At 53.1% G+C, this 25559-nt stretch overlaps 11 protein-coding genes across 11 annotated transcripts; 6 read left to right on the top strand and 5 right to left on the bottom strand.

Moving 5' to 3' along the window:
* Window positions 1-429: 429 nt before the first annotated feature.
* Window positions 430-1008, top strand: QC761_311348 (uncharacterized protein; the record flags this gene model as incomplete). Its single annotated transcript, XM_062878262.1, has 2 exons — window positions 430-528; window positions 589-1008. The coding sequence occupies 2 exons, from the start codon at window positions 430-432 to the stop codon at window positions 1006-1008; spliced, it is 519 nt and encodes a 172-aa protein (XP_062734063.1).
* A 370-nt stretch (window positions 1009-1378) lies between these two features.
* Window positions 1379-2128, bottom strand: QC761_311350 (uncharacterized protein; the record flags this gene model as incomplete). Its single annotated transcript, XM_062878263.1, has 1 exon — window positions 1379-2128. The coding sequence occupies one exon, from the start codon at window positions 2126-2128 to the stop codon at window positions 1379-1381; it is 750 nt and encodes a 249-aa protein (XP_062734062.1).
* A 518-nt stretch (window positions 2129-2646) lies between these two features.
* Window positions 2647-4674, bottom strand: HAS1 (ATP-dependent RNA helicase; the record flags this gene model as incomplete). The annotated part of the gene is made up of 3 exons (XM_062878264.1): window positions 3878-4674; window positions 2828-3816; window positions 2647-2766 (listed from the first exon to the last, which is right to left on the bottom strand). The coding sequence occupies exons 1-3, from the start codon at window positions 4470-4472 to the stop codon at window positions 2647-2649; spliced, it is 1704 nt and encodes a 567-aa protein (XP_062734061.1). The 5' UTR covers window positions 4473-4674.
* A 285-nt stretch (window positions 4675-4959) lies between these two features.
* Window positions 4960-7638, top strand: QC761_311370 (uncharacterized protein). The gene is made up of 2 exons (XM_062878265.1): window positions 4960-6998; window positions 7057-7638. Exons 1-2 carry the CDS (start codon window positions 6705-6707, stop codon window positions 7360-7362), a joined length of 600 nt encoding a protein of 199 aa, XP_062734060.1. The 5' UTR covers window positions 4960-6704; the 3' UTR covers window positions 7363-7638.
* A 1004-nt stretch (window positions 7639-8642) lies between these two features.
* Window positions 8643-10187, top strand: QC761_311380 (uncharacterized protein; the record flags this gene model as incomplete). The annotated part of the gene is made up of 1 exon (XM_062878266.1): window positions 8643-10187. The coding sequence occupies one exon, from the start codon at window positions 8643-8645 to the stop codon at window positions 10185-10187; it is 1545 nt and encodes a 514-aa protein (XP_062734059.1).
* A 1818-nt stretch (window positions 10188-12005) lies between these two features.
* Window positions 12006-14037, top strand: FBP26 (Fructose-2,6-bisphosphatase; the record flags this gene model as incomplete). The annotated part of the gene is made up of 4 exons (XM_062878267.1): window positions 12006-12111; window positions 12166-12755; window positions 12813-12920; window positions 13052-14037. 4 exons carry the CDS (start codon window positions 12006-12008, stop codon window positions 13571-13573), a joined length of 1326 nt encoding a protein of 441 aa, XP_062734058.1. The 3' UTR covers window positions 13574-14037.
* Window positions 14038-14189: 152 nt separating this feature from the next.
* QC761_0059340 (uncharacterized protein) lies at window positions 14190-14775 on the bottom strand (the record flags this gene model as incomplete). Its single annotated transcript, XM_062872556.1, has 2 exons — window positions 14190-14351; window positions 14422-14775. 2 exons carry the CDS (start codon window positions 14773-14775, stop codon window positions 14190-14192), a joined length of 516 nt encoding a protein of 171 aa, XP_062734057.1.
* A 457-nt stretch (window positions 14776-15232) lies between these two features.
* On the bottom strand, window positions 15233-17201 carry QC761_311400 (uncharacterized protein; the record flags this gene model as incomplete). Its single annotated transcript, XM_062878268.1, has 3 exons — window positions 15811-17201; window positions 15604-15751; window positions 15233-15546 (listed from the first exon to the last, which is right to left on the bottom strand). The coding sequence occupies exons 1-3, from the start codon at window positions 16711-16713 to the stop codon at window positions 15233-15235; spliced, it is 1365 nt and encodes a 454-aa protein (XP_062734056.1). The 5' UTR covers window positions 16714-17201.
* A 685-nt stretch (window positions 17202-17886) lies between these two features.
* QC761_311410 (uncharacterized protein) lies at window positions 17887-21381 on the top strand. The gene is made up of 4 exons (XM_062878269.1): window positions 17887-18343; window positions 18428-19836; window positions 19895-20084; window positions 20143-21381. The coding sequence occupies exons 1-4, from the start codon at window positions 18295-18297 to the stop codon at window positions 20247-20249; spliced, it is 1755 nt and encodes a 584-aa protein (XP_062734055.1). The 5' UTR covers window positions 17887-18294; the 3' UTR covers window positions 20250-21381.
* Window positions 21382-21933: 552 nt separating this feature from the next.
* Window positions 21934-22818, top strand: QC761_311420 (uncharacterized protein; the record flags this gene model as incomplete). The annotated part of the gene is made up of 1 exon (XM_062878270.1): window positions 21934-22818. The coding sequence occupies one exon, from the start codon at window positions 21934-21936 to the stop codon at window positions 22816-22818; it is 885 nt and encodes a 294-aa protein (XP_062734054.1).
* Window positions 22819-23553: 735 nt separating this feature from the next.
* Window positions 23554-24141, bottom strand: QC761_311430 (uncharacterized protein; the record flags this gene model as incomplete). The annotated part of the gene is made up of 1 exon (XM_062878271.1): window positions 23554-24141. One exon carries the CDS (start codon window positions 24139-24141, stop codon window positions 23554-23556), a length of 588 nt encoding a protein of 195 aa, XP_062734053.1.
* Between the last annotated feature and the right edge of the window lie 1418 nt (window positions 24142-25559).

Below are 25559 nucleotides of genomic sequence, written 5' to 3'. Positions count from 1 at the left end.
ACTCCTAATGGACCATTAACCAAAAACGGGAGGGAATTGCTTACTACTCCCCAGGTGGCCAGCCATACCACGCCTCACAAGCGGGGCGCAGCTGAAAACTCCGAAGGAAACTTGAGGAGTGGTCGTTACAAGTCTGGCTGCAGTGACGGTCTTGTGCCTTGTTGATGGCCGCGAGTGAGAATTTTGCCGCCGCCTTGGACAAAGTCTGAATAGTGGCACAGTGATGGACTGAGGTATGTGAGAGACCCAGGAATAGTGCCTTATCTGGGGGGTAGATACCTATATAAGGGCTGCCTCTACTCGATATTGCTGTGATAAATTTCTACGTCAACAAAACAACTTCATCAATCGCCATAACAACCAACCAAAAAGTCTTGAATTGCTTACCACTCATCTTCGATCCCCAAACTTCCACCCCCAACTTCCACCATGCCTGAGACAATCATCAAGTCCGCCAACGCCAAGAAGGATGCCATCAATAAGTTGACGGACCATGGAGTCAACACTCTTGTCGCAACCAGCCTGATTATGAGCCCGCTTTCACCTTGCTAGTCTTGGATTCTTGACACTAACAGTGCAAATGTCCAGGAGTCAAAGTTCGACGCTCAGGCTCGTCGTCGTGACGCAATGGCAGGGCAGCCAGAGAACAAGAAGCCTCGGAAACGGTATGCCGGTGTCTATGTCGACATCGTTGACAAGAATAGAAGAACGGTTGCCAAGGGGACCATTCGTGTGGACTGGGATGAAAACAAGGGACCTCACATCAATGTCTCCAAAGGCAACGACAAGTTCGCCTTCATCGCCCCTTCTATCCCCAAGACAGATACGGAATTGCAGATCAACCAACAGAAGGATGCGTTGACGGATGATGTGGAGAAGAACATGAAGAAGGACAAGAACGGCAATCCCATTTCTGAGGCTGCGGCCCTTGGGAAGGCCACTGCGAGGTTCTTGCACAAGGACTTTTGGGATGTGAAGAGCGTCTCGCAGACTGGCAAGCTTCTTTGATTTCCTTCACTTCCTCTAACACCCCGACCTCGACCCCCGTCTTTTCTACATTTAGTACTAGTACACACGGTAGACCATGATTTTTATAGGCGTTAAATGGCACTTTACATCTTTACAAGTTTGGAAATCGGGCAGTGGACATGCCATAATGAAAGGAAAAGAACAAAAAGGAGAAAGGAAAAGAGAAAATGAAACCGAAAACCAAAGACACGCAAGATAAGCTCGACAGTGGCCCTGCCCGCTGTGAAAAGACAAAAAAGGAAACCCTGGTTTCAAACGTCATATCTTTTCCTCTCTACCATAACACCACCGCCCAGTTCATAATCTACAGACTACAACCCCCGGCGCCCTCCCCTTTCCTCCTTTCAAGTCAAGCTGCCGCAGGCAACTTCCCATTCTTCCTCCCCGTCCAAGCAGCAATCGCATCCATCAACGGCGGACTCAAACTATCATACGTCTCCAACCCCAACTCCCTAAACCTCGCCCTCACCTCCCCAATCTTGGCCGGATCAAACCCCTGCTCAATGACACTGCTCACAAAAGCCGCAAACTGCGGCTCCTGCCACCCCTCCTCCTCGCTCAACTCGGCATGCACAAAGTCCAGTCCGTAGAATGGATGCTCCTTCTCAATCCTCCCGTACAGATGAGTCCCGCATTCCTTGCAGGCGTACCGCTGAATGACGGCCGACTCGTCCACAATGGCTAGCTTGTCCCCGTTGGCGGTCACGGTGAGCTCGTCGCGGGGCACGACGCCGACGATGGAGAAGAGCGCGCCGGCGGGCTTCCAGCATTTGGAGCAGCCGCAGGCGTGGTTGTGAGCGATGTTGGTGGTGAGGGTGATCTCGACGGGGGAGGAGGGGCAGAGGCATTTGAGGGTGCCGCCGGGGAACGAGTCCGAGCCGGGGGTGATGCCGTTGTCGAGGAGGGGGTGTAGGGAGACCATTCTATCTGGTGATGTTGATGTTGATAATTGTTGTTCACAGGTTAAGCTGGTGCGGAGAGAGGATGATATCCCAACTTGAAAACAAACGGGCAACAACCCCGTCTTTATAGTTACCATGCACGCTGCCAGGACATCAAAAAGAAACGGCCATAGTTCAACTACCGAAACACCGAACATCCCCTTCAGATCCAGGACCGAATTATCCGGCAGGGCGCAAAAGCTCACCACGCAACCTCCTTATCCCCCCTGATGCATGGCTTGAGGTTGTGTTGCCTCCCGTCCCTGGCCGCTTATCTCTCTGCCCCTTTTACCCCAACAACTCGGTCCCCTCAAACCTCTTTTTTGCCTTGTCCCGCAGCCCATGCGTAACCTTCCATTCTCCTGCCGTGTACGGTATTCTAATTGCAACACCCTCCTCCTCCCCGGCAAAACTCTCGCGCTGCGGTGACCAAAGATCACGCAATTCGCTAGAGCCTCGCAGATACCGAGACGTCACCGAGATCTCCTTATCTTGGCTCACCCCCCCCGGCGCCGTCTTGACAACGATCAACACCAAACGCAATAAGAAACTGTAATGTAAATAAAATAAAAATGTGCTCAATTGGTATGTGGTAGACCCTTCTTTTGACACCCAACGCCATAGACAAGACACGAGATAATGCAGCAACACCAATCCGCCCCCTTTCCTTCATCCATTACCTCCGCTCCTGCTTAGGTTGGCTGCCGTACGGCCTTCTCCCTTGTGGCTTCTTATCCCTGCTCATGCTGGCTGACAGAGTAATGTCAACCCTTGGTGGCGTAGCAAAACCGAAGCTCTGTTCAATATTTGTCAGCTTATGATCCAAAGGGCGCGAAAATGTCACGACAAGAACTTACCTTGGCCACCTTGACGAGATCCAACTTGTGGATGTCAAATACACTGCGCAGACTGTGCGAGGCATAAGCATGGAGATACGACCGGTAACCGTCCTTGGCGCTCTGGTTGAGGTAGTAGTTGCTGCCAATGAGCTTCTCCAGTTGAGACTGCACGTTGAGGATCTTATTCTTGGGGAAGTCGTACTCGACGACGGGGACCTTGGCAGCCTTGAGATGGGCCAAGAAACCAAGCTCGCAGGGCTGCAAGAAGAGGAGCGACCGACCCTTGGTGTTGTTGCCACGGGCTGTACGGCCGACACGGTGAATGTAGTCGCGAGGATCATCAGGAGGGTCGAACTGGACGATCCAGTCAACAGCGGGGATATCGAGACCACGAGCAGCAACGTCCGTGCAGATCAGGGTACCCTGTTTGGCGTTGCAGAACTCAAAGAAGGTGTTGGTGCGCTTCTGCTGCTTCTGCTTGCCGTGCAGATCAAGGACCGGCAGGTCAATGTACTGCAAAAGTTCGCTGTAGTACTTGACCGAGTTGCAAGACGAGAAGAAAACAATAACCTTCTTCTTGGACATCTTCTTGAGGAAAGAGAACAAGAGGAGGAAACGCTTGTCGGCATCGACAATGACGTAGCCTTGGTCGACGCCCTCCACTGTGCTGTACTGCTTCTCCTCGTCAACGTTGATGTAGAGGGGTCCGGGCCGGAGAGATATCCTGGCAAGATCCTCGACCTTGGTTGTTTGTGTGGCGGAGAAGAGCATAGTCTGGCGCTCATCCTTGGGGAGAATCTTGACAATCTGGCGCATTTCATCCTCGAAACCAATCTCGAGAATGCGGTCGGCCTCGTCGATAATCAGGGACTTGAGGTTCTTGAAGACGAAGGGGGTGTTCTGGAGATGATCGAGCAGTCTACCGGGGGTAGCAATGAGCAGATTGACACCCTTTCCGAGCTTGTCGGCCTCAGCCCTGCGGTTTGCGCCACCAATGCACACACCATCTGGAGATATGGTTAGTCTCCTCCCACAAGAAAAAATCTCGGTCTTTGTTAGTGGACGTACAGGTCTGAGAGTGGTGCTTCATCAACTCGCGCGCGACACCAAAGATCTGCAGGGCCAGCTCGCGAGTGGGGGTCACCACAATGACACCAGTTCCGTTTCTTGGCTTGAAGCGCAACGAGTGCAACATCTCAATGGCGGGAATCAAGAAAGCAAGAGTCTTTCCGGAACCTGTCTTGGCCGCTCCCAGAACATCCTTGCCGGCGAGAAGTGGCGGGATGCCCCGTCTCTGAATCTCGGTCATCTTTGTGAAACCCATCTCCTCGATCGCCTTCATGGTCCTTTCGGAGAGGTTGAGCTGGGCGAAGTCGGTCGCGTTGGTGTCGAGCCCGGGGGCAATCAGGGGTGCATCGGCCTTGGGGGGTGCCAGGTCGGTGCTGCCATTCTGCTCATCGTCCTCGTCCTCGGAGTCATCTTTGGTGGAAGCAGCCTCGACTTCCTCGTCGACAACAGACTCGGGCGCAACGGGGGCATCCTCGATCTCAGCATCTTCGCTTTCCTCGGGGGTCGGGTCTCTCTTGGCTTTCTTGACCTTCTTGGTGACCGAAGTCTTCTCGGACTTGAGCTTGCGCTTCTTGCTGGTGGGATCGGAGGCCATGGTTACGGTGTTTGCGGGTTGACGATTGGTGATGCAGGTAATCGCAATCAACAGCTGGTCGCTCACAGGGTTCCGTTCAATTGTTGCTGGCCGATTTTTTTTCTGCCTTTGAGCTTATCTCGTCAACTGATAGCGGGCTGGCCCAGGCCCAATCCCTGCACATTGACTTGGGCTGTGGCACGTGCCACTCAGCACAAGCCCCGCCTCAGCTGCGTCTCCCGCTCACATGGGATGGCTCGGTAAATCATTTCACCGGTAGCCGGCGGGGTCGGGTGCCGCGCTGGACCGTGCGCTCTGGCTTTCCTGGGATGCCATACAGTAAACAAAATAACTGGCACTGTAAGTCAGTAAAACCTACAATGATTCAATTTACACCTTTTTATATACAAAATAGGCATCTTGACTATCTTTAAATGTCTCTCAACCATCACTTAATGGTCTATGAAGAATTTTCAAGGCCTATCAGCCATCCTTCGAGGAACAGTTCAGTGTTTTTCACAGTGCCAATTATTTGTCCACAAGTGATGCCCTTATGTCAGCACGTCACTGCAACCTTAATCTGGGTGCCGTGTGTGGGGTTGAGTCTTCCAATGACTTCGATCCGGCAAATGATCGACTTCTTCGGCTACGGAAAATGCCCGAACACAACGTCAAAGGAGCAGAGAAGCAGAGACACTGACAGAAACTGATTGACAGAAACTGGGGACGCCCGCCGACCGGGAACGGGGGAACTCCCCCAATATCGCTTGCGTCGCTTGTCCAGGCTACTACCGATGCCTCTCAGAACAAGTAATGATTGTCTCGTTACCAGCTTCCTCAAACTCTTCTCCTGCAGCGCGAGGTTGCTTTTCTTATATTACCCAGCGAGGCACAGAGAGGCACTGGTGCCCTGAAGGGTCCTTTGGGTGCTGGGATTTGGATCCAAGCTCTCATCTTGGAGTGCCAGTCAATTTCATGCCGTCTTTCTCACCTCGCCAAGTGGCCAGCCTAACTCACCTCGTCAACGCAGGGCAGCATTTACTTCGGGGACTATCGGTCTTTGTATCTCAAGTGTGGTCTTGTCTCTGACCTCGTTCCGGGTTTCGCTCTTCGGATCCAGACTCGGCCGCCTGGGGTTCACGACGTCTGCTTTGTCTTTACAACTTGCTCGCTCTTTGCGTATCATTTTCAATTTATCCACTGTTAAAAATAAACAGCAGATATCTTGGGGTTACATACACATTGCCAGTAGTCTGGCTGCTATGGTCTGAGTGGAACACTGGGTCTCTACTACGCTACCTATCCACATACATCCATACCAGCCAACCTTAGCTCCCCACCCTATACTTACACATGCGTCCAATGCGGGCAAAAGTCGGCAACCTCTGGGTTGGCATCATGGACCGACGGCATGGAGCACGAAGAATTCAACCCAACCAGACGCCACAGACGGAGAAAGCTACCGGAGAAGCCGCAAGAAACACGGGGGTAGACGTCACCAAGCCTGCCGTGGCTGTCAGGGGCTGATGACTGATGGCTCTGCAAGCTGAAAATTCCTGCTTTGCCAACCCACTCAACCCCCCTTCTCGGCCAACCTTTACAGACTAGCTTACGGACCGAAGGGGTAGGTGGGAATACGATCACTTCGACCTGGGGAGTTCTCTGGGGGCGTCCAAAACATAAGGTCTCCATGCTGGCTGGCAGAACCTGTCCCTCATTCGTGCGTCTGAGCGGCGTTGTACAGTCGTACGGGGGGGCTCAGACAGTCAGACAGACACGGCCCAACCCGAGCCATGTAGCATCGTCGGCGTCACGAGTGACACTTTTGGGAGATGGTTGGCAGCACGGCAAGTAGCTGCATGTCATGGTCTTTGTGGGGAAAGGATGCGCAGAAAATGAGCATGGTCTGTTTCTGGATACCAATTCATATCCCAGGATTCCTACCTTCCTCGAACTTATCAGGGGGCAATATCGGCGTCATTATGTTATGCAGAAGGCGGTCGACGGCAATATCGGCGTCGTAGTCTGCCCAATTTGTTGGGTGATGGGACCAGGAAAGGCAGGTGTTGTTCCTTGAGGTTGGCTTCAAGTCTGGAAACTGGTAACTATAAAGAGTCCCAGGTTTTCCGTTCCTCTGGGACTTTGATCGACAGCGGCTCTCTCAGATCCAAACTTTCAACGGAAGCATCCTCCAACCTCTTCTTTGATTTCAGTATCACATCATCTCTCTTGTGTCACTTCATCTCATACAACATGAAGGTCTCTTTCCTCACCACTCTCTTCCTGAGCGTCGCCCTCGCTCTCGAGACTCCTGTTCTCGAAAGACGGGCACGTGCCGGTACCCTTCGCAAATTCAACGGCGCCGCTCCCCCCCCTCGTGCTGCCAAAGTCCCCTCCAGCGCTCCCGCCGGCTACAAGACAAGCGTAGCCACAGCCAACGTTAAGCTGTCAGTCGACTCGCTCACTCCTGCCACCCTCCGCCGCAGGGAGGACCAGGTGGAGACCCGTCAAGTTTCTGCCAGTGATTTCTTTGAATGCTACAATGCCGTATGCTCCCTCACCCCCCCTCCCCGTGCAACACACTCTGTACTGACATCCCCCTCAGAACCCCGCCCCCCGACCCCAAGACTGCGACGTAATCGTCGACCAAGTCTCCAGCTCCAACGACCTGCTCATCGTCTCGGCCAGCTCGTGTCTTGTCTTCTCTTTTGGCACCTGCCAGGCCTTCTTCTGCAGCTTGTGCACCACCCTGACGACAGACACCAACTTTATCGCCGATCAGCTCGATATTGTTGATGCGCTGTGTGTCGAGGGCGGGCAGACGGGATCGATTGTGGGCGAGGATGCCCCTCAGTGGGATGCCGGGTTTACTTATGCTGGTGCTGGGTTGCCTTTTTATGATGTTTGCTGAGTTGGCGGTGGACTCGGGATCGTGTAAGATTGCGATTTAGGGGGTCCCGTGCTGCCTTCGGGTGAGACGTTTGAATCTTTTTTTAAAGGTTTTGTGCTATTTAGATCTCTGCATGGTGGTGTTGGCCAGTCATTTCCGGTATATGAGGTACCTCTGTAGCTTTGGTAGCACGTTAGACAATGAGGAAGAAATCTGTGTTGAGCATCTAGGCTAAAATAGTTGTGTCATGCTCCGGGTGTCTCCAATAGAATTTCCGAACACTATCTACCTGTTCTACCCTACCCGTCATACTAGGTATGATTTCATATATTCCTGTTCGATGAAGCGCCAATACCTTACCCTCTAACCCAATACACCTTTGAAAATCAAACAAACCCAGAAAGTTTGTCATGACAAGACTCCAAGAGAAATCAAAACGGACATTTCAAACTTCTAACAGGGACTCGGACTATGCATTGAGCTCGGAAAATGAAAAGCCTTATCCATATACCTGCGCGGGTGACAGCTGAGAGATCATGTGGTGTTCGCCTTGATCCCATGGCCTATTCAGATGGGGTTAAGCTTCAATCCGATCCTTCTGCTGGAGTCAATAGCAAGATAAGGCGGCCAGGGACAAATGGTGAACTTGAGAGCCCATGTCGGGAAGCAAGAGAAGCGGTCAATCTTTTCCTGATCAGACATTGATTCTAATCAGTGACGGGAGAAACACCTAGGTCCAAATAGTCGTATCAACGGACTACCTAGATACCTAAGGTAAGTAGCTTATAGATGATTCCCAGGAAATACTTGAAATCACGGAGTCATGACGACTGCCTATTCAGACGATGTTCCTGTGCCCTATTTAGCGCCACTGAACCAGCATCTGAAAAGTTCCATTCCTTCCATTGGGCATTCCTTTTATCACCGAGACCGCCTCGGCGGCTTGTGTTACCCTGATCGATGCAAATGAGGGGATTTCACCCTCAACTGTGGCTTGCACAGACGTCGACATCCGCATATCCCCACCTTGGTGTGTGACTGCTATGGGATTTGATAGGACAGATGGTTCAATATGTGGCTTCCTCCACCGGCCGGCAGGTGATCAGTCCATCCTGATTTTGTGTGTATCGTATCAAAAAGCGCATATGCAATACTCCATGTTTGGATGGATGGGGAAAGCGCGGGCTGGTGTTCGGAAGTGTCTAGACTAAATCCTTCGAGGTAGGTCGAGTGGTGGTCTATATGCCTTCAGAATCCCCTGATTCCCAGCTTTTTTTCGTCCACCACACTCCAGCGTCACAATGGAAGCTGCGTTACTCAAATCCACCTGGCCAACCATGGCTGGCGCCGTTCTCCTTTCTTTGGTTGGTTACTTCCTCCTTCGCGCCATCTACAACCTCTACTTCCACCCCCTCAAAGACATCCCCGGTCCCAAATCATGGTCAGCCACTCGCCTGCCCTATATCTGGGCTCTCCTTCGCGGGACCTTCGTCCATGATATCCAGAAGCTCCACCGCAAATACGGCCCAATCTTGAGAATCGCACCCAATGAGTTGACATTTACGCACCCATCTGCCTGGAATGACATACTGCAATCCCATCACGGAAGGCCGCCGTTTCCCAAAGATCCGACTTGGTGGACTACGCAGCGTGTCCACACCGAGGGCTTGCTCACAGCTCTCAACCACGAGACGCACGCCCGCATGAGAAAGGCCTTGACCCCGGGCTTCACCACCCGCGCTCTGCGGTCTCAGGAACCAATCATCCAACGCTACGTCAACTTGCTTGTCGAGCGTCTTTCCGAAATGATCGACTCCCCATCCTCAGGCGAAAAAGATAACAAAGGTGTGGCCAAGGCGGAGGTAGATATCAGCCCCTGGTTCAACTTTGTGACCTTTGACATCTTTGGTGATCTTGCTTTTGGTGAGAGCTTCCACTGCCTGGAGAACAGCAAATATCACCCCTGGGTGGCCATTCTCTTCCACACGCCCGCAATGGCAACCAAGGTTGCTGCGGCGAGGTTCTACCCCTGGGTGGAGTCTGCTTTGTTCAAGCTCATACCTCCATCGCTCAGGAAGATGCAACGGGATCACTGGGGGCAGGTGGTGGAGAGGGTGGCCAGGAGGATGAATTATGAGGTGGAGAGGGAGGATATTATGAGCCCCATTCTGCGAGGAAACACCAAGAACGAGATGTCGCTAGATGATATCAACGGGTCGTTTATGGCGCTTGTGATTGCTGGCAGCGAGACTACTGCGACGGTGTTGACGGGTATGATGAATTATCTGGTCCAGAACCCGCAGTATTTGAAGAAAGTAACGGACGAAGTCAGAGGGCTCGGCGACGATGGGAGGGAGATCACGCTGGACTCGCTACGGGAGCTGAAGTGGCTAAATGCAGTGCTGACCGAGGCGTTGAGGTTGTGCACGCCTATACCCTGGATCTTGCCGAGACGGGTGCCAGATGCGGGTGGGGTGGTTGCGGGAGTGACACTGCCGGGTCAGACGTTGGTGTCGATCCAAGCGTATGCTATGCAACGGGATCCCAATTACTGGCGCGGTGCTGATGAGTTCTTGCCCGAGAGATGGTTACCTGATGCCTCCAAGCCAGAATCGGAATTCTATACAGACAAGAGAGAGGCATTCCAACCGTTCAGCATGGGACCGAGAATCTGTCTCGGGATTCACCTGGCTTGGGCCGAGATGCGGTTGATCACAACCAAGCTGCTGAGGGCGTTTGATTTTGAAGCGGTCGACGGGAAAAGGCTCGAGTGGGAGAGCCTAAAGACTTTCATGTTGGTTGAGAGGAAGCCCGTGGTTGTGAGGATGCAACATGCCTCTCATTGATGATGATAGCTCTGTTACCTTGATGGATGGTTACTGGAGGGGCAGCGATAAGTGTTATCGATTAGGTAGCCTATCTTGATTATCTCACCTAGGCTAATAAATGCAACCTGCAAGGGACAACAATTGTCACTCTGTCTCCAATCAATTCAGGGGAAAGGATCAGATGACCGGTCGAACTCGTGATGGCATCACTGCCAACGCACTGTTTTCATTCTTTTTTTTCTTTTTTTTACAGTGTATTAATGCTGGGAAACAACCAGCAACCCCACAGCTGAGCTTCAGCCAAACAAACCCCCACACCAACACGGCGGTGTATGGAGGGGTGCGGCGCCGAGCCTGATGATCAGCTATTTTTTCTCCATTGCCAATGTCGATGGTCACGAGACGAAGGCCTATTTTTTTCTCTTCAGCCGAGCAAAAAGCGAAGTTTTCACCTTATTTCTGGATTGGGCTGACATAATAACCGGCATTCCCGAGTTGGCCTTCCCAGAGTACATGCCCCACCACCCGTTGGTTGTGTCCACGCCATTATTCACAGCGAAGTTTTCGAACCCATCACGAGACTGTCGGACAGAGAGAAAGCCAATTCTTCTGTCCACGTTCTTACGGAAGGGGGATGCATGCTACTGGCTGGTCAGCTGGCGGCGTTTTGGCGCAGCTTGGCATTTGGCGGGGTGAAACTTTAGACATCTTCAAATGCCTTGAGTCCCGGAAACGCGGCGGAGACAACGGTAACTGCGGGCGGATCTTCGTCGACATCCCTGGAGCCATTCCGACTTCAGCCGGCGGAAACGGGACACAAGGGTGCACAGCAGATGTCGAACTTTGAAGAGAGAGAGAGAGCATTGATTGAAACATGCCTACCTATCCGTAAAGTAGAGACAACCGTCCAGTGAGAGCTTCCGGGTTCCAGGTGCTCTCTCTCGGACAACCGGCTTGCTACGGATATCTACCAGGAGGATACCTTGAGGTATCACGTCACTTAATGGCCACTGGCCACCTTCAGCTAGGGTCCAGCCATAGAGCGGTCTGTAATTGAAAATACGAAACATCCTAAGCCCACCTGCTGCTGCCCGGACACCTGCTGTAGTCGCTGTGGACCAGCATCCATCTGCCAGGTCGGGCCCATCCGGCGGGGTCCCGTGCTTGGCCCTTCCCTCCCTAAAAGGGCCTGGAACTGTTGGCCGGAAGCGCTTCCCCTGCCCATGCCCCTGCGCTTCCCCAAAGCCCCAAGCCTTGCACCCTCGATGTGACAGCATCCTTTTCTTTGGCCCAATTCTGCAACAAATTGAATCGTGCTCCCCTCCATCTGCTGCCCGAGCTCTCATTTTCTCTCTCTCTCTCGTAGCCTTTTAGCCATCCATCCGCTCGAACCCGACACAACCTGCCCACCTCCCACCAGCCCACCGAGGTGTTATTTTGGCCCTTGACCGGCAGCCGTTGAACACATCCCGCCCCGTCGCATTCTTTATCGGCCCAGGGTGACGTCGAGATCGGAGAGCCCTCGGCTTCGCTATCTACCAATCTACCACACACACCCACACACCCACACCCACACACTCACACTCACAAAACGCACGCACGCGGAAGAGTCACAATCAGTCCATCCGTCAGGTACCGTTTCTACGGCAGACGGCCTTCGAATTCCAGTCTTCCGTGCTTTTAGCCAAGACGCCCGACGACCTAGCCTCACGCGACCACCCACCCCTTCTATAAGAACGCAGCTGGGAAACATCAATTTAGGCCGATACATGTCTCCGCGATTACCGGTGTCATTTTCCATTCCATCACACAAATACTGCACAAGCAGCAGCAAAAATGGCTCCAAGGACTAACGGCGTCGGGATTCGGCCCGAGGAAACCCGCATCTGCGTGGTGATGGTTGGGCTTCCAGCTCGCGGGAAAAGTTATATTGCCCAAAAAGGTGCGTTGTTTTCTTGATTCCTCTGCAAAAGACCAGAAACTGACAGCCTCGTAGCTCAGCGATACCTCAAGTGGCTCTCGATCCCCGCGGCGACCTTCAATGTGGGCAACTACCGGCGCAACGACGCCCCCCATCCCTCAGCTGACTTCTTCGACACCAACAATGCCGAGGGCGAGCGTAAGCGACGGGCTGCGGCCGAGGCTGCCGTGGCAGACATGATGAAGTGGTTCAGGAGCGGTGGAGTGGTTGGTATTCTCGATGCGACAAACAGCACCAAGGAGCGCCGGAAATGGGTGCTCGACCGAATCAACCAAGAAGGTGTCGACGTCATTTTTGTCGAGTCCAAATGTGACGAAGAGGAGCTCATCATGGCCAACATTCGGGATGTCAAGACTACTAGTCCGGACTATCAGGGCCAGGACCCAGAGCAAGCCGCGCTCGACTTCCGAAACCGCATCCGCAACTACGAAAAGGTGTACAAGACCATCAACGCCGACGGGGACGAGGATCATCTGACCTACCTCAAGATCATGAACGTGGGACGACAGGTCATCATCAACCGCATCCAGGATTACCTTCAAAGTCGTATAGTGTATTATCTTATGAACCTTCACATCCGGCCCAGATCAGTCTGGCTCTCTCGGGTAAGTCTTGATCTGACTCGAACGGTTGCAAGGCCCGAAAACTAACTCTATTGGCAGCACGGCGAGTCCATGCTCAACCTGGAGGGCCGCATCGGTGGTGATGCCGATTTGTCTCATCGCGGTGAAGAATATGCGCTCAAGCTCCCCGAGCTGGTTCTCGAATCTGTAGGTGTAAGTCGGACCCGAAATCGCGTGCGCCAAGGCGGGGACTCGCACCTGTTTTTCCGCCGCAGCGACGCAGTTTTATGTGCCGTTCCCCCAGAATATGACCTGACTCAACTAACACACACATGCAGAGCGACCGGCCGTTGACGGTCTGGACGTCGACCCTGAAACGCACCATTGCGACCGCCCGTCACTTGCCAAAACACTACAACCAATTACAATGGAAAGCGCTCGACGAGCTGGACGCTGGTGTCTGCGACGGCATGACGTACCAGGAGATCGCCGACATGTACCCTGAAGATTTCCAGGCTCGCGACGAAGACAAGTACAACTACCGCTACCGCGGCGGTGAGAGCTACCGGGATGTGGTGATCCGCCTCGAGCCCATCATCATGGAACTGGAGCGCAGCGAGGACATTCTCATCATTTCTCACCAAGCCGTCATTCGTTGCATCTATGCCTACTTTATGCAAAAGACACAAGAAGAAAGCCCCTGGGTACCAGTACCGCTTCACACGCTCATGAAGCTGACGCCGCGGGCCTACGGCACCGAGGTACAAATCTACAAGGCTGAAGTCAAGGCCGTCAGCACGTGGCGTGGCAAGGGCAGCACCGCTAAGCACGAGGATCCCAAGCCGGAGGGTGGCATATGATTGTCTTGTTTTGGAGATGCATTCTTCTTGGGTCATGTTCCCGCATATTTCTTGACTGCATAATTTTTCTTTTTTTTTCTGGTGTTCATAGCGGAGGTATCATCAAACTTCTTTTTGGGCAGGATTCCCCTAGGGTCGGAAAGATAAAACCACGACATGGTTTCAAACGCACATAGCAATCACTTTCCCCAGAGTCATAGGAGGGCGGTTCAAAATGGACTGGCGGAACTGCTAGGACAAGGGCTTTTCATTCTCACTCACTATAGAGAGAGGTAAAAGGGGGTTGTGAGGCTTGATTTGGTTGGTTGGTTGGTTGGTTGGGGCAAAGGTGTAAATGAAACGTTCTTCTACACAGCGAAATGATATGTAATCATGTGCATTTAAGCACACTCACCCTCCCTGTCTGTTTTGGCTCTTCTCAGACTGTAGCGTTTGACGGATGGACGGACGTTACTTGTATTACTAGATGTTTTGGGAATTTGGAGGTCATGATCTGGAGCAAATAAGTTGGCCAGGAGGATTGGATGGTGGTTTGATTTTCTTTTGTCCTTGATGATTCTGGTTGACCTGCTGTAGAGAATTCAACTGCTGCGAGGATCAAACCTGCTTACTCTCTTTACTTTTCTCGCCCCGGCACCGCCAACCTTCTCCCCGTCTCCGCCTGCCACCTGAGCACCTCTGCCCTACAGCCATCATACTCCCACTTCCACCTCTTCATCTCCTCGGCATGCTCCCTTTCGATATCACTTATGATATCCTCAACAGTTGGATGGATATCCTCCTAACCTTTTTCGTCTCGTCAGCCACCACCCACCCCTTTTAGCTAAGCATCGAAAGAAACAACCCACCTTCCCATCTAGCACCGCGTCCATCAATATCTCCCTCAACCTCCCCGCCCTATGCCCCCGATCAGCGGGCAGATTCGGCTCGTCAAACTCGATCAGGTTCCACTTCAGCTGCGCGACCAAAAAATCGACATCGTTGAGGAATGGGTCTGCCCTCCTGAAGAACGTCAAGAGCTCGGTGGAGGAGTGCCGGGGCCAGTACCGGTAGGGATCGGGCCCCACGTCGGGACAGAAGTCGAGGGTTATGTAGAGGAAGTGGATGGTTACCGGGAAGCTGTAGAAGAGTTTGAAGCCTCTGTTTCGGAAGATAATGGCTTTGGGTGGGGTTGGGGGTGGTCGTTGTTGGGGGGTTGACATTGCTTGAGGTTGGATTGGTGGTTGATGGTCTGGGGGTAGGTAGGCATGGAAGAAGGTGAAGGGGGGGGGTAAAGAATTGGGAAAAGGTACTTGTAGGTAGATACACTTGCAGAGAAGGTGGGTCAGTGGTGGATGGATGTAAACAATTTTGACTGTTGGGAGGTCATGGAACTGGCGGGTTTGATCTGGAGAGATGGTAGCAGCTGGGACGACGGCTGGTGACGACGGCTTCGGGTGTCAAATAAAGTTGCTTTGGAGGACATGTCTTGTTCTTTGCAAGAAAGAATCTGCATGGTAAAATCAAGGTCAACACAGATGGCACTTTGACATTCATTACGTTCGACCTGCCAGGCCAAAACCCTCAGCGAGATGTTGTACATTTGTCCATCACCATGTCCCCTAAAGCTCCCCAACTGCCCGCTCTGTCTGCAAAATACAGCACTCAAATCTCAACCGATCAGTACTTATCTCTCGGGATAAACCTCATTTTGGCCTGTCCAATATCAAAAATGGAGAGGGCGTTCTGCATAAACACATCACCCAGGATATATGGCCCGGCACCACCACTGGCGATTCCCGTCATGCACAGGCCAGAAATGGGGTCAACCATGTTCCGATAAATCATATCCTGCGGATTGATCCAGTACTTGATGCCGTTGAGAATGACGGCGACCAGGGGCGAAACTGCGTTGCAGTCGGTGAAATAAGCACCGTACATCCACATGTAGACGGCCGGAGGGGAGTAGGCGGAATTGATGGCTTCGGCAAGATCTGTAATGGCATATTAGATTCAGACGGTACCGCAATGATGGCCGAGCAAACGCTTACTGGGAGGGAGATAGCACAATGTGGTCCCACTGTCAACAATGTACGGGATCTTCTTGGTGCTGGTGGTGTGGTCATAGTACCAGCCGTCAGGAATGATTGTGTAGAAGGAATACGAGTAGGATGCTGCCGGAACTCCGATGAGGTTTGTCTGCAAACCCAAGCAGTCAGATCTTGCTCACTCATTGCATGCCAAAGCCGATGACTCACAATGATCATGTCCATAGACACCTCCCTTGTGAAATCCAGCCCAGTGGCAGGCGCGATACCCCCCAGAGCCAGAATCCCGGACGAAGAGTTGCGGTCGATCGTGAGACTGAAAATGGGATCAATTTTTCCCTGTTCTACCAACGAAGTAAAGAACGGCGAGTATTGAATGGCACTCCCCATCTCGTGATCGTCGCCATCACCGAGGTAGGCATTGGTCAAGGAAGGAAACGCCATACCCAGCAGCCCACTGGTAACATTGTTGCCGAGCCAGTATGTGCTATTCGCCAAACAAACCTGCTGCCTGTTAACAGTGAGGTTGCCGACACTGATATCCGAGAATCCCATGGGCCCCGACACAGTCTCGCCGTCACCGTATTGGATGTACATGTGGGAGACAGGCTCAGTCCGACCATACTGGAACTTTTCGACAGCAGAGGGTCCGAAGCTGCAAGCATCCTGGGGAATAAACCCACCGGCATAGTCAATGCATTGAAAGCTTTTGGCCACGGCCCATGTGTCGGAGCTGCCAGTGTCGAGGAGGAGCTTGACCTTGATACCATCCCAAAAGGATTCGGTGGCGTATTGTGTTCCATAAGCATTTGTTGTCGTAACATTGTTGTAGCCAACACCTCCGACACTGCGTTGATGGGTGCCCAAGAGGGCGGCCACAGATCGTTTGTTGGTGAGAGAACTGCTCCGGATTGGCTCAAGCTTCTGGATGTATGGCTTTGATGAAGAGGTGGTGCTCTTGACAGAAATCAGAGCATTGGAGCCTTTGGGAAGCGTGTATGTGATGCCCGGGAGAGCATTGCTGTTGAGCTGCCGGTAAAGATGACTGGTTACCCGGCCTTCTACGGCAGAGATGTAGCAGGCAAGAGCCCACCACCAAGCAGAGATCATCATGGTGTTTCAAATGTGGTTAAAAGGACGAAGCTAATGAGAGGACGGACTTCTGCTGAAAAGAATGAATGAATAGGAGAAAAGAACGAAGAGACTGAGGGAACATCGGAAAGAAGTAGGAAAACAGGTTACCCTCTTGTCCTGTGTCCCCAACGGAAATTGTCTTGTACTCCTGGTTGTGAAGGCAAGGTACCGGGCCCGAATTGGCTTCCAGAATCAAGGCCCCGAGGATTGCACAAGGTTGCCTGGAGGACTCGGGACATGGAGTCGACATGGGCATCAGGCGGCACCGAATGGGAACATGAGAGGTTGAAAGTCCAGGTGAAAAGCAGGAACGGCAGGAAGTAGAGGCGGATAGGAACGGCAAGAGGGCGATCTTGAAACGTTGCATTGGCCTTCTAGTGCCACTACGAAGACAAGAATGGGTGCCCATGAAATGGAAATGGCATATTTGATAGCTGGCACGCTGATATAACTCAGGATTGTGAGTGGTTATATTGATCCATATGAAGGATGAAAAGGGCGCCCCCAGTCTTTACCCAAGGGCCCCCAGAGAGTTGGAGAGGTCGTGACTGAGCAGTAGATTTCAGTTCAGTGTTACAAAATGCGCAAGGTCCCGTTGTCAAGAACGGTCCAAGGTGGTTTGTGTTGCTCAAACCGTAAGCTGTGCACTGTTTCTCCCTTGGCTTCCTGTCACAGAGACTGTACACACAGATCTCCTGTTCTATAGCAGTGAGTCTGTTCTGCGGCTGTCTTTTGAATCAACGCCAATGGGTCTGAGGTGGTCAATTCCAACTGCCTGCCTGTCTGGGTTCTTTCTCGACAGTTCATGCTGGTGAATGTGTCAATGGAGCCCAAACAGCCATTGTACGTTTAGTTTGAATGACTCCGTCCACATACAAAGTCTTGACTATGGCTAGTCCATCTTATCACGATATCTACACAATTTTATGCTCCTGTAGGCCATCGTCCCCCTCCACGCTGTTGAACCTTACACCTCAGGCATTCACTTGGTCTTATCGATGTTATCGTTATCGGCCTGATTGCCTTATCGACTCTATCGGTTGGTCCGATCACGTCCGTGCGTAGGTGAATGGCAAGCCACAAGTCGGCATACACACAAAACAACCAGGCTTGAAAGGTGTGGCGCCTCTGAAAACTCTTGCTACAAGTGGCTGGCCCAAAGACTTTCCTGCAGCCACAAACCACCAATCGCAATCATTGTGACGCCAGCCCTTTGTTCTCTGTCTCTCCCTCTGGCTTCCGCCATCTCAACAGTCTTCGGCATCTCGACCTTGAATCCCACGCAACCGAGGCTCAACCGGCTGCTGCTGCATCCTTCCGTCGTGCGGCATCTCTTGGAGAGACTGCGACTCGCCTCAGCGTTGCTTTTCCTTCTCCCGTCTCTGTCGCCATCGCTTGCGACACTAGACCAACCTCGCTTTTGCTGCTGCGCTTGCGTTGTCTTTACCCGCATCGATACCACTTCATCTCTCAGTATCATCATTGCAAAGTGCTATACCCAATCAATCTCTCGGTCTCTCCCTATTTTCGACCCTCAAGTTGTCGCGACAATTCGTCAAGATGGCTAATCCCACCGCTGACCTCAGCTCCATCCTTCAGCTGCTCCAGGGTAAGATCATCTTCTGAGCGCGCGCTTCACTTGTGGTTGTGGTGGTGGTGGTGGCAGTTGAGATCTAATGTCAATTACTCGCAGATTCCCAGAGACCTGCCAATGCGACTCCTCCTGTCGCCCAGCCTGGCCAGCCTGGCCCTCCTCCCTCTCTGCCCCAGGCGCCTTATGGTGCTCCTCCGGCGCATAACCCATATCCCCCTCAAGTCGCTCCGCCTGCTTACCAGCCCCCACCTCCTGCGGCCTACTCTTACCCTCAGCCTACTTCGAGCGGCAACATCGATTTGAGCTCAATCAGACCCGACTCTACAGGGGCTCTATCGTTCCAGGAGGCCATCGAGCGAGCTAAAGCTTCTGCCACCCAGGCTGGCCTGACCCCTTATGACCGACACAATGCTGGGTATCCCGGTGATCGAGGTTCCGACTCTCGCGGATACCAACAGAGATCCCGGTCCAGAAGTCCCCGAGGCCGTGAAGGCTTTCGTGACAGCAACCCTTACCGAGACGAGCGCCGGGACTACGGCGCCCCTAGTCGCGACTATGGGCGCGATCGCTCCTTTTCCCCCCGCCGTCAGGGTTTCTCCCCCCGTGGTCACCATGGTGGTGGCGGTCGCGACAGAGATCGGTCTCCCCTTCGAGGCAGCGGAGACAATGTCGAAACGATGCAAGTGGAGAAGAGCTTGGTAGGGCTCATTATTGGCCGCCAGGGCGAGAACCTTCGACGTGTCGAGAGTGAGAGCCGTTGCCGCGTCCAGTTCATCAACGCCGAGAACGAGGCCGAGCCGTATCGCGTATGCAGAATCACTGGCGCCCGCGCCCAACGCGAAGAGGCCAAAGCCATGATCAATCGCATCATTGCGGACAGCGGCATGCGCAGCGGACCCCCTGGTGGCGGCGGTGGTGGCCATCTTGGCGGAGACAGAGGTGGCCGTGATGCTCCCCGTCCCGATCGCAACGCTCCCCCCATCCCGAAAGAAGGTGAAGATACGCTTGTGATTATGGTCCCTGATAGAACCGTGGGCCTTATTATCGGTCGTGGCGGTGAGACGATTCGTGATCTTCAGGAACGCAGTGGCTGCCACATCAACATCGTCTCGGAGAACAAGAGTGTGAACGGACTTCGTCCCGTCAACCTCATCGGCACTCCAGCTGCCACCAAGAGTGCCAAGGAGCTCATCCTAGAAATTGTGGACAGTGACAGCCGCAATACGGCCACTGGTGGTAACGCGCGCGCTCCTCGGAACGACGGTGGCTATGGCGGCGGTGGCCCAGACAAAATCAATGATTCCATCTATGTGCCCTCGGATGCCGTTGGTATGATCATTGGCAAAGGCGGCGAGACCATTCGGGAGATGCAGAACACCACGGGCTGCAAGATCAATGTATCCCAGTCCTCTGGAAGTGGCGAGACGGAACGCGAGATTGGGCTAGTCGGCAGCCGCGATAGCATCGAGCGTGCCAAGGTTGCCATCCGTGAGAAGGTTGAAGCTGCTGTAAGTAACAGAATCTTCCCCGTGGTCTTTGGGCCTGTCTTGCTAACACAGACCACAGCAGAACAAGTCCGGTGGAGGTGGTCGTGGTGGTCATCGTGACGGTGGTGGTGCCCGTGGTCATCACCGTGACTATGACAACCCGAACTATGGCCACGCATCTAACCAACAGAACGCTCCCCAGTCCATGCCCGCTAGCAGTGCAGCTCCTGCTGCCAGCGCGGGAGGCGAAGCTGATCCCTATGCTGCTTGTAAGTGTTCTTGTCCCCATACAACCAGCGCTGTACCTTGACTGACATGGCTTCCCAGATGGCGGTTATGATGCTTATGTCGCGCTCTGGTGGCAGTCCCAATATGGTGCTCAACTCGGTGGCCAGACCGGGGCTTCCCAGCCTCCTGGCGCTGGCTCCTCCTGATTGCGCCATGATCTGAGATTCTTTGATGCGATTGTTGATGAAAAGGCCCGCTCATCCGACTGACACGTCATGACATTTTCGCTGCTGCATTGCTGCCGTCTTGACCCTGCACCATGAACTCTCTTTCTTTGCGGCACTCACATATTCATGATACCAAGGCATGAAACAAACTCATGCATTCAGCCCCCTACCGGACTGTTGTTTTCTGATGACTGTACGAGTACGAACATTTCATTCCAGCGCGCTTTTTTCGCAGGCTTCCGGCCGCCTGCCACGGACATTTCTTATTCGATACCTTTGGCCGCGTACCACGGTGGGCCAGGACTCACTTCGGAGTCTCCCTCCGCGGTTTGGACATGATGTTGACGGCCGTGCTGTTTCTCTCGCCCTGCATTGCGCCTTGTTGCCCGGATGCCATCTGATGCATTGTCATTGATGATGACTGAGACAACTTGACCATCACAGGATAGTCCTGCTTCACCTGGCCTTTCGGCGCACGTCTGTTGCTGTTCGCTTGTCGATGCAATGATGCTATGCGACAGCAGGTGGCCGAGGGCTGCTTTGACAGCACAGGTGTCAGGTCTGTATGGAGCCTCACACAGCCAGACATTGATATCTTCTTTGGCCACACACAACCCAGGAGGCTCGGTATGGTATTGGATCCGTTCCCGCCACATTGAATCCATGGATATGGGTGAGCTCCAGCCAAGCACGCCTCTTTCTGCATCCGCAAACAGCGGATATATTTTATTATGGGCGGTTTTCCCCGAAGCGCCTTTTCTTATCTCGTCTCTTTTTCTTTTCAGCAGCTTGCATCTCCTGGCCACATTCATGCGGTTTTCGTCTTGATGCTTGTTTGCAGCGGTTATGCGTCATTTCTACCGATTCACAGGAGCTTCTCTTGTTCTTCGCTCGACATGCATATCGTGACTGCATAGCGATACTACCTACGCGATATGCGTTTGACCGATCTGAACTATCTAATGGGTCTGGGTGTATATTAGCAGGCCTCGGGGAAGCCTTTCGGTGAGGCGACAATAAAAAACGGGGAATGGGCAGGGCAAGTGAGGATAACGGGAGGGGGAGGAATTGATACCTGATTAGCTAGTGTATATTGAACTTTGCGAAGCGGTTTGTAGCCATGACTGTGACATGCTCTGTATGTATCAGACCCATCTTGGTGGCAGAGCTCTTTGCGGCTGGCTCACCGAGATGTGGCCGTGAGGCTGAGGATATCTCAAAAGGGAAATGCCTCGGCTCCGTGATATGTGATCCAACGGTTCGGGGCTGTTTCCTTCATACTGTTTTCTCAGCAAGTTTTCCAATTTGTAAGCCGTTGGTCTATCAGATGCATATGGCGGATGAGATAGTAGCTAACCACAGGTAAGATTAACACAGCCACTTGTTCGTCTCGTCTTGTGAGAGAGCATATAATAAGTCCGAAGATGGAATCTTTTGACGCTGGCCCCACCAGTTTGCTGGTGGGGCGCCTTTCAAAGTGAGTGCGGGATGACGCCTTGGCAATGTGTTGAGAGACAGGGGTGCCGCGGCAAGGACTTTTTGACGACGCCTCAACCACTTTTGGCTTTTGTTTTTATATCAGGCGCCTCACCTTCTCACGTCGGATTTTTATTTTCCAGTATTCCCCAAGTCTAGGTAGTCTTCAACACACCCCATCGCGACAATGGCCTCCAACACCCCCACCCCTCTCACCAAAGCCAACAACCCCCTCGACTTCATGACCAAAATCTCACCCTCCGCCTACGTTTACACCCCTCCCACATCTACCAACAGCACCTCCCAGAACAACGACCCAAAACTCCTTCTCCTAGCCACCTGGATGGGCGCCCGTGACGTCCATATAGCCAAATACCTCCTCCCCTATCAGTCCCTCTACCCCTCCTCCTCCATCGTCCTGCTACGTTCCGAACCACGCCACTTCTTCTCCAAAACCTCGGCGCCGAACGACGTCGCTCCCGTGGTGCCCTTTGTAAAATCCCTTTTTGTCGGGTCACCAACCCCAGGTGACAAGACCAAGCCAGAAGTGCTGATCCACCTCTGGTCCAACGGCGGCAGTCTAATGCTGCACCACCTCCGCCAGGCCCTAACCCCCGAGGCCCTGCCCAGATATGTCATCATCTACGACTCTTGTCCCGGCCAGTACAGGTACTTGTCCGCGTTCAAAGCCTTCTCGGCTGGGTCAAAGGGGGTGGTGTACTGGTTACTCGCGCCGATGCTCCACCTCTTCTGTGCGTGGGGGTGGTTCTGGCACGTTTTTATTGGGAGGAACAAGACGGGACCGTTGGCGTATTTGAACAGGGGGCACAATGACTGGGGGAAGCTGGGGGGGAGGGAGGTGAGGAGGGGGTATATCTACAGCGAGGGGGATGAGCTGGTGCATTGGAGGGATGTGGAGAGCCATGCCGAGGAGGCAAGGAGGAACGGGTTCGCGGTCGTGAAGTTGGAAAAGTTTAGAGGGACGGGGCATGTGGCGCATGGGAGGGGGGAGGGGAATCAGGAGAGGTATTGGGGGGTTGTTAGGGGTTTGTGGGAGGGGAGGTTGGAGTAGATGGAGGAGAGATGGCGTCTGGTAGAATAGATGGGTGGGGGTGTTGTTGTTGTTGTTGTTGTTGTTGTTGTTGTTGTTGTTGTTGTTGTTGTTGTTGAATGGGTAGAATTAGAGGGTTCAAAGAGGCAAGGCTTAATCAGCACTAGCCGAGGCCTTTGTTCAGGAAGCAGTCTCCAATATGTGGTACATATCATGACGGAGAAGATATGGGTCTGGAGAGAGGCGTGTTTAGATGGTTGTATTTTTGATATGCTCTCAAGTTCTCAGATAAATGCGCTCCAGCAATGCTCGCTCAAATACACTGTGCCTCCACGCTCAAATCCGTGCCCCGGGTATTGTGTTAACCTTTCCTCATCCGTCCGTACTCCATGCGCCTTGCTTCGATTCTCCTGGCCACCGTTTGGACATCCACAAAACTCCGCATCGTATCCGAAGCCAAAACCAGGTAGCTTTGTCGGCCTGCACATTTCCTGTGGACAGTCCTCGTCGTTCCTATGTGCTTGATTCGACTCGTTTCCCGGAGGGCTATCGTAGGACTGGCACGGTGTTTGGTAGTTTGTGCCCGTAATCTCGGCCTATATTTTGGTGGTGATATCGCAGCGTGGTACGAGTATGTCTGTAAATCGTGGTGGCGTGGAATATCTCCCTCCGGCTGCCGGGTTCCCCACAAAGCTTGTTTCCGCGGCTCGATCGTTTCAGGTATTTATTTTTCCCTCCCTTTTCTTTGTCGCCCTCTCAGGTCTTCCGCTGTTTCTTCTTCCTCCTCGACTCATCCCCCCCGCTCCCCCTCCTCTCTGACGATCGCCTTATCCCTGACGCCTGCCCACCAGCAACACTCTTGTCAGCACTGTATGCTTTCTTGTGATGATAGTCATGATCCGCAGCAGCAGCAGCAGCAGCAGCACCAACAGCCACCACATTCCAGTCGTGATACTCCCCGCTCCCCTTCTTGACGTGCTGATAATGATGATGCGTGATGTGACTGGGATGGCCATCACCACTACCGGTGGGATTGCTGGCGGTGGTGGTGGTGGTGGGGGGGGGGATGGCGCCAAAGTCGCCGGTGTAGTAACCCACAAACCCGAGTGTCTCTTCGTCCTCCATGCCGGGCCCGTAGCCCTCGTCCGCGCCCAGCAGCGCCTCGCAGGCGGCGCATTCTTGCTCGTGTTGCTTCTCGTCCCTCTCGACGCCGGTCGGGCAGCCGCCAAAGAGGCCGCTGTTTTTCGCGTCGAGGCAGGGGAGCTCGCGGGAGAGGAGGGTCCATTCGAAGGGGCCGCCGTTGCAGTGGGAGCACATGCCAACGAAGACTACTTTGCGGCACATGTTGGTGCGTGATGTATTACAAATTATTTTAGTTTTGGGCCTGAATTGGGTTTATTAGGGGGTCTTGGTTCGTCTGTCGTTGAAGATGTCGGTTTCCCCGCCGTCTCGTTTGCCGTGCCCGAGAAAAAAGCAAAACAAAAGTAGGTGGTGCCAGCCGTGAATTGGAAGCCGGGAAGAAGGCCAAAGATATTACTTCTTGGAGTTCTATTAAGAAAAAAAAAGAGTTAAAATGATGTCAACAAGGGTTGAGATGTTTTGAGTGTAGTGGGGAGGAGTAGTCTCGTCGGCAATGAGCGAGAAAGAGAGCGCCCGCCCTCTGGCCAAACAAACAAGGGCAGGGCCCCTTTCTTTTCAAGCCATCGCGAGAGAGGCCCACTTGCGGGTGCTGAGCGACCAGTGGCATGAGGGTCCGGCGACGGGGATATCACGACGGACTAATCTAGCCGGGATGGGGAAAGGAAAACGCCGGGGCAGCTAGCCGTGTGGAAACTCACCTTTTCGTGTTTGCGGGCCGTTCTCTTCAACCACTCGGCGCCGGCGTGGTGTCCAGGCGGGCGGGAAGGAGGAGACGGGCAGTGTTTGCGAGATAGAGTGACGATCTTGGTGGTAAAATATCACCGTGGAAATTGAGGCGGGGAAAAAGACAAGATGATTCGCAGATAAGACGAGGGGATCTTCTTGTTCAACCGAGCTCAACGTTCTTCTAGAGATGCATATGCAGGTGCAGGTGACCTCTTTCGATGCGGATGCTACCTCAACAACACAGTATATTGCCACACAAGAAGACGAGGGAAGAACAAGAGAGTGAGGACTCATCTATCGAAAAGCGGATGGATCGACTTGCTGCATACCGTCGTCGGCGGCACGTAACAGCCATGATTAAGGTTATAATTAGGTTGGATATCCGTAACGCCCGTTTGAGCCGTTTTGATGATGGCAGATAATTATAACTCGACATCGGAGATGTTCTCCACCTGTGCTCGGAGGCAGGTCCGAGGGAGTGTTGTAGGCGGCACGAGATTTGGATCGTCTTCTGTGATCTTGTGTTAGCTTCTTGAACTACCTCAGGAAGGTTCATGTTGCGCCATGACTGACCATGATGAGCTAGCTCGCCAGGCAATTGCAGGCAATTCATTGCGAAGCACAATTCTGCGCGCCCAGTTTCTGCCAATGCTTCCAAGTGGGGTAGTCTAGGCCCTCGCACAGAGTGGAGCCGCCTGTGGTGCACACGCCGTGCACACACCCACGCGGGGCTGGCAGTCCCTGATATCCCCCCCCACCTTGACTTCAGTCACACAGTCCCACAGTCCACCAACAGCAAGTATCAACAACATATACAACATTAATCATACACACTCTGCATTTGTCTCTATCGTTGCTCGTCCTACGCCTGCCCCCTTCTCCGTTACTTCCTCCCT

This window comes from Podospora bellae-mahoneyi, chromosome 3 (assembly GCF_035222275.1).
Source record: "Podospora bellae-mahoneyi strain CBS 112042 chromosome 3, whole genome shotgun sequence".
NCBI classification, from domain to species: domain Eukaryota; kingdom Fungi; phylum Ascomycota; class Sordariomycetes; order Sordariales; family Podosporaceae; genus Podospora; species Podospora bellae-mahoneyi.
This window is presented reverse-complemented; position numbering and strand designations above follow the sequence as displayed.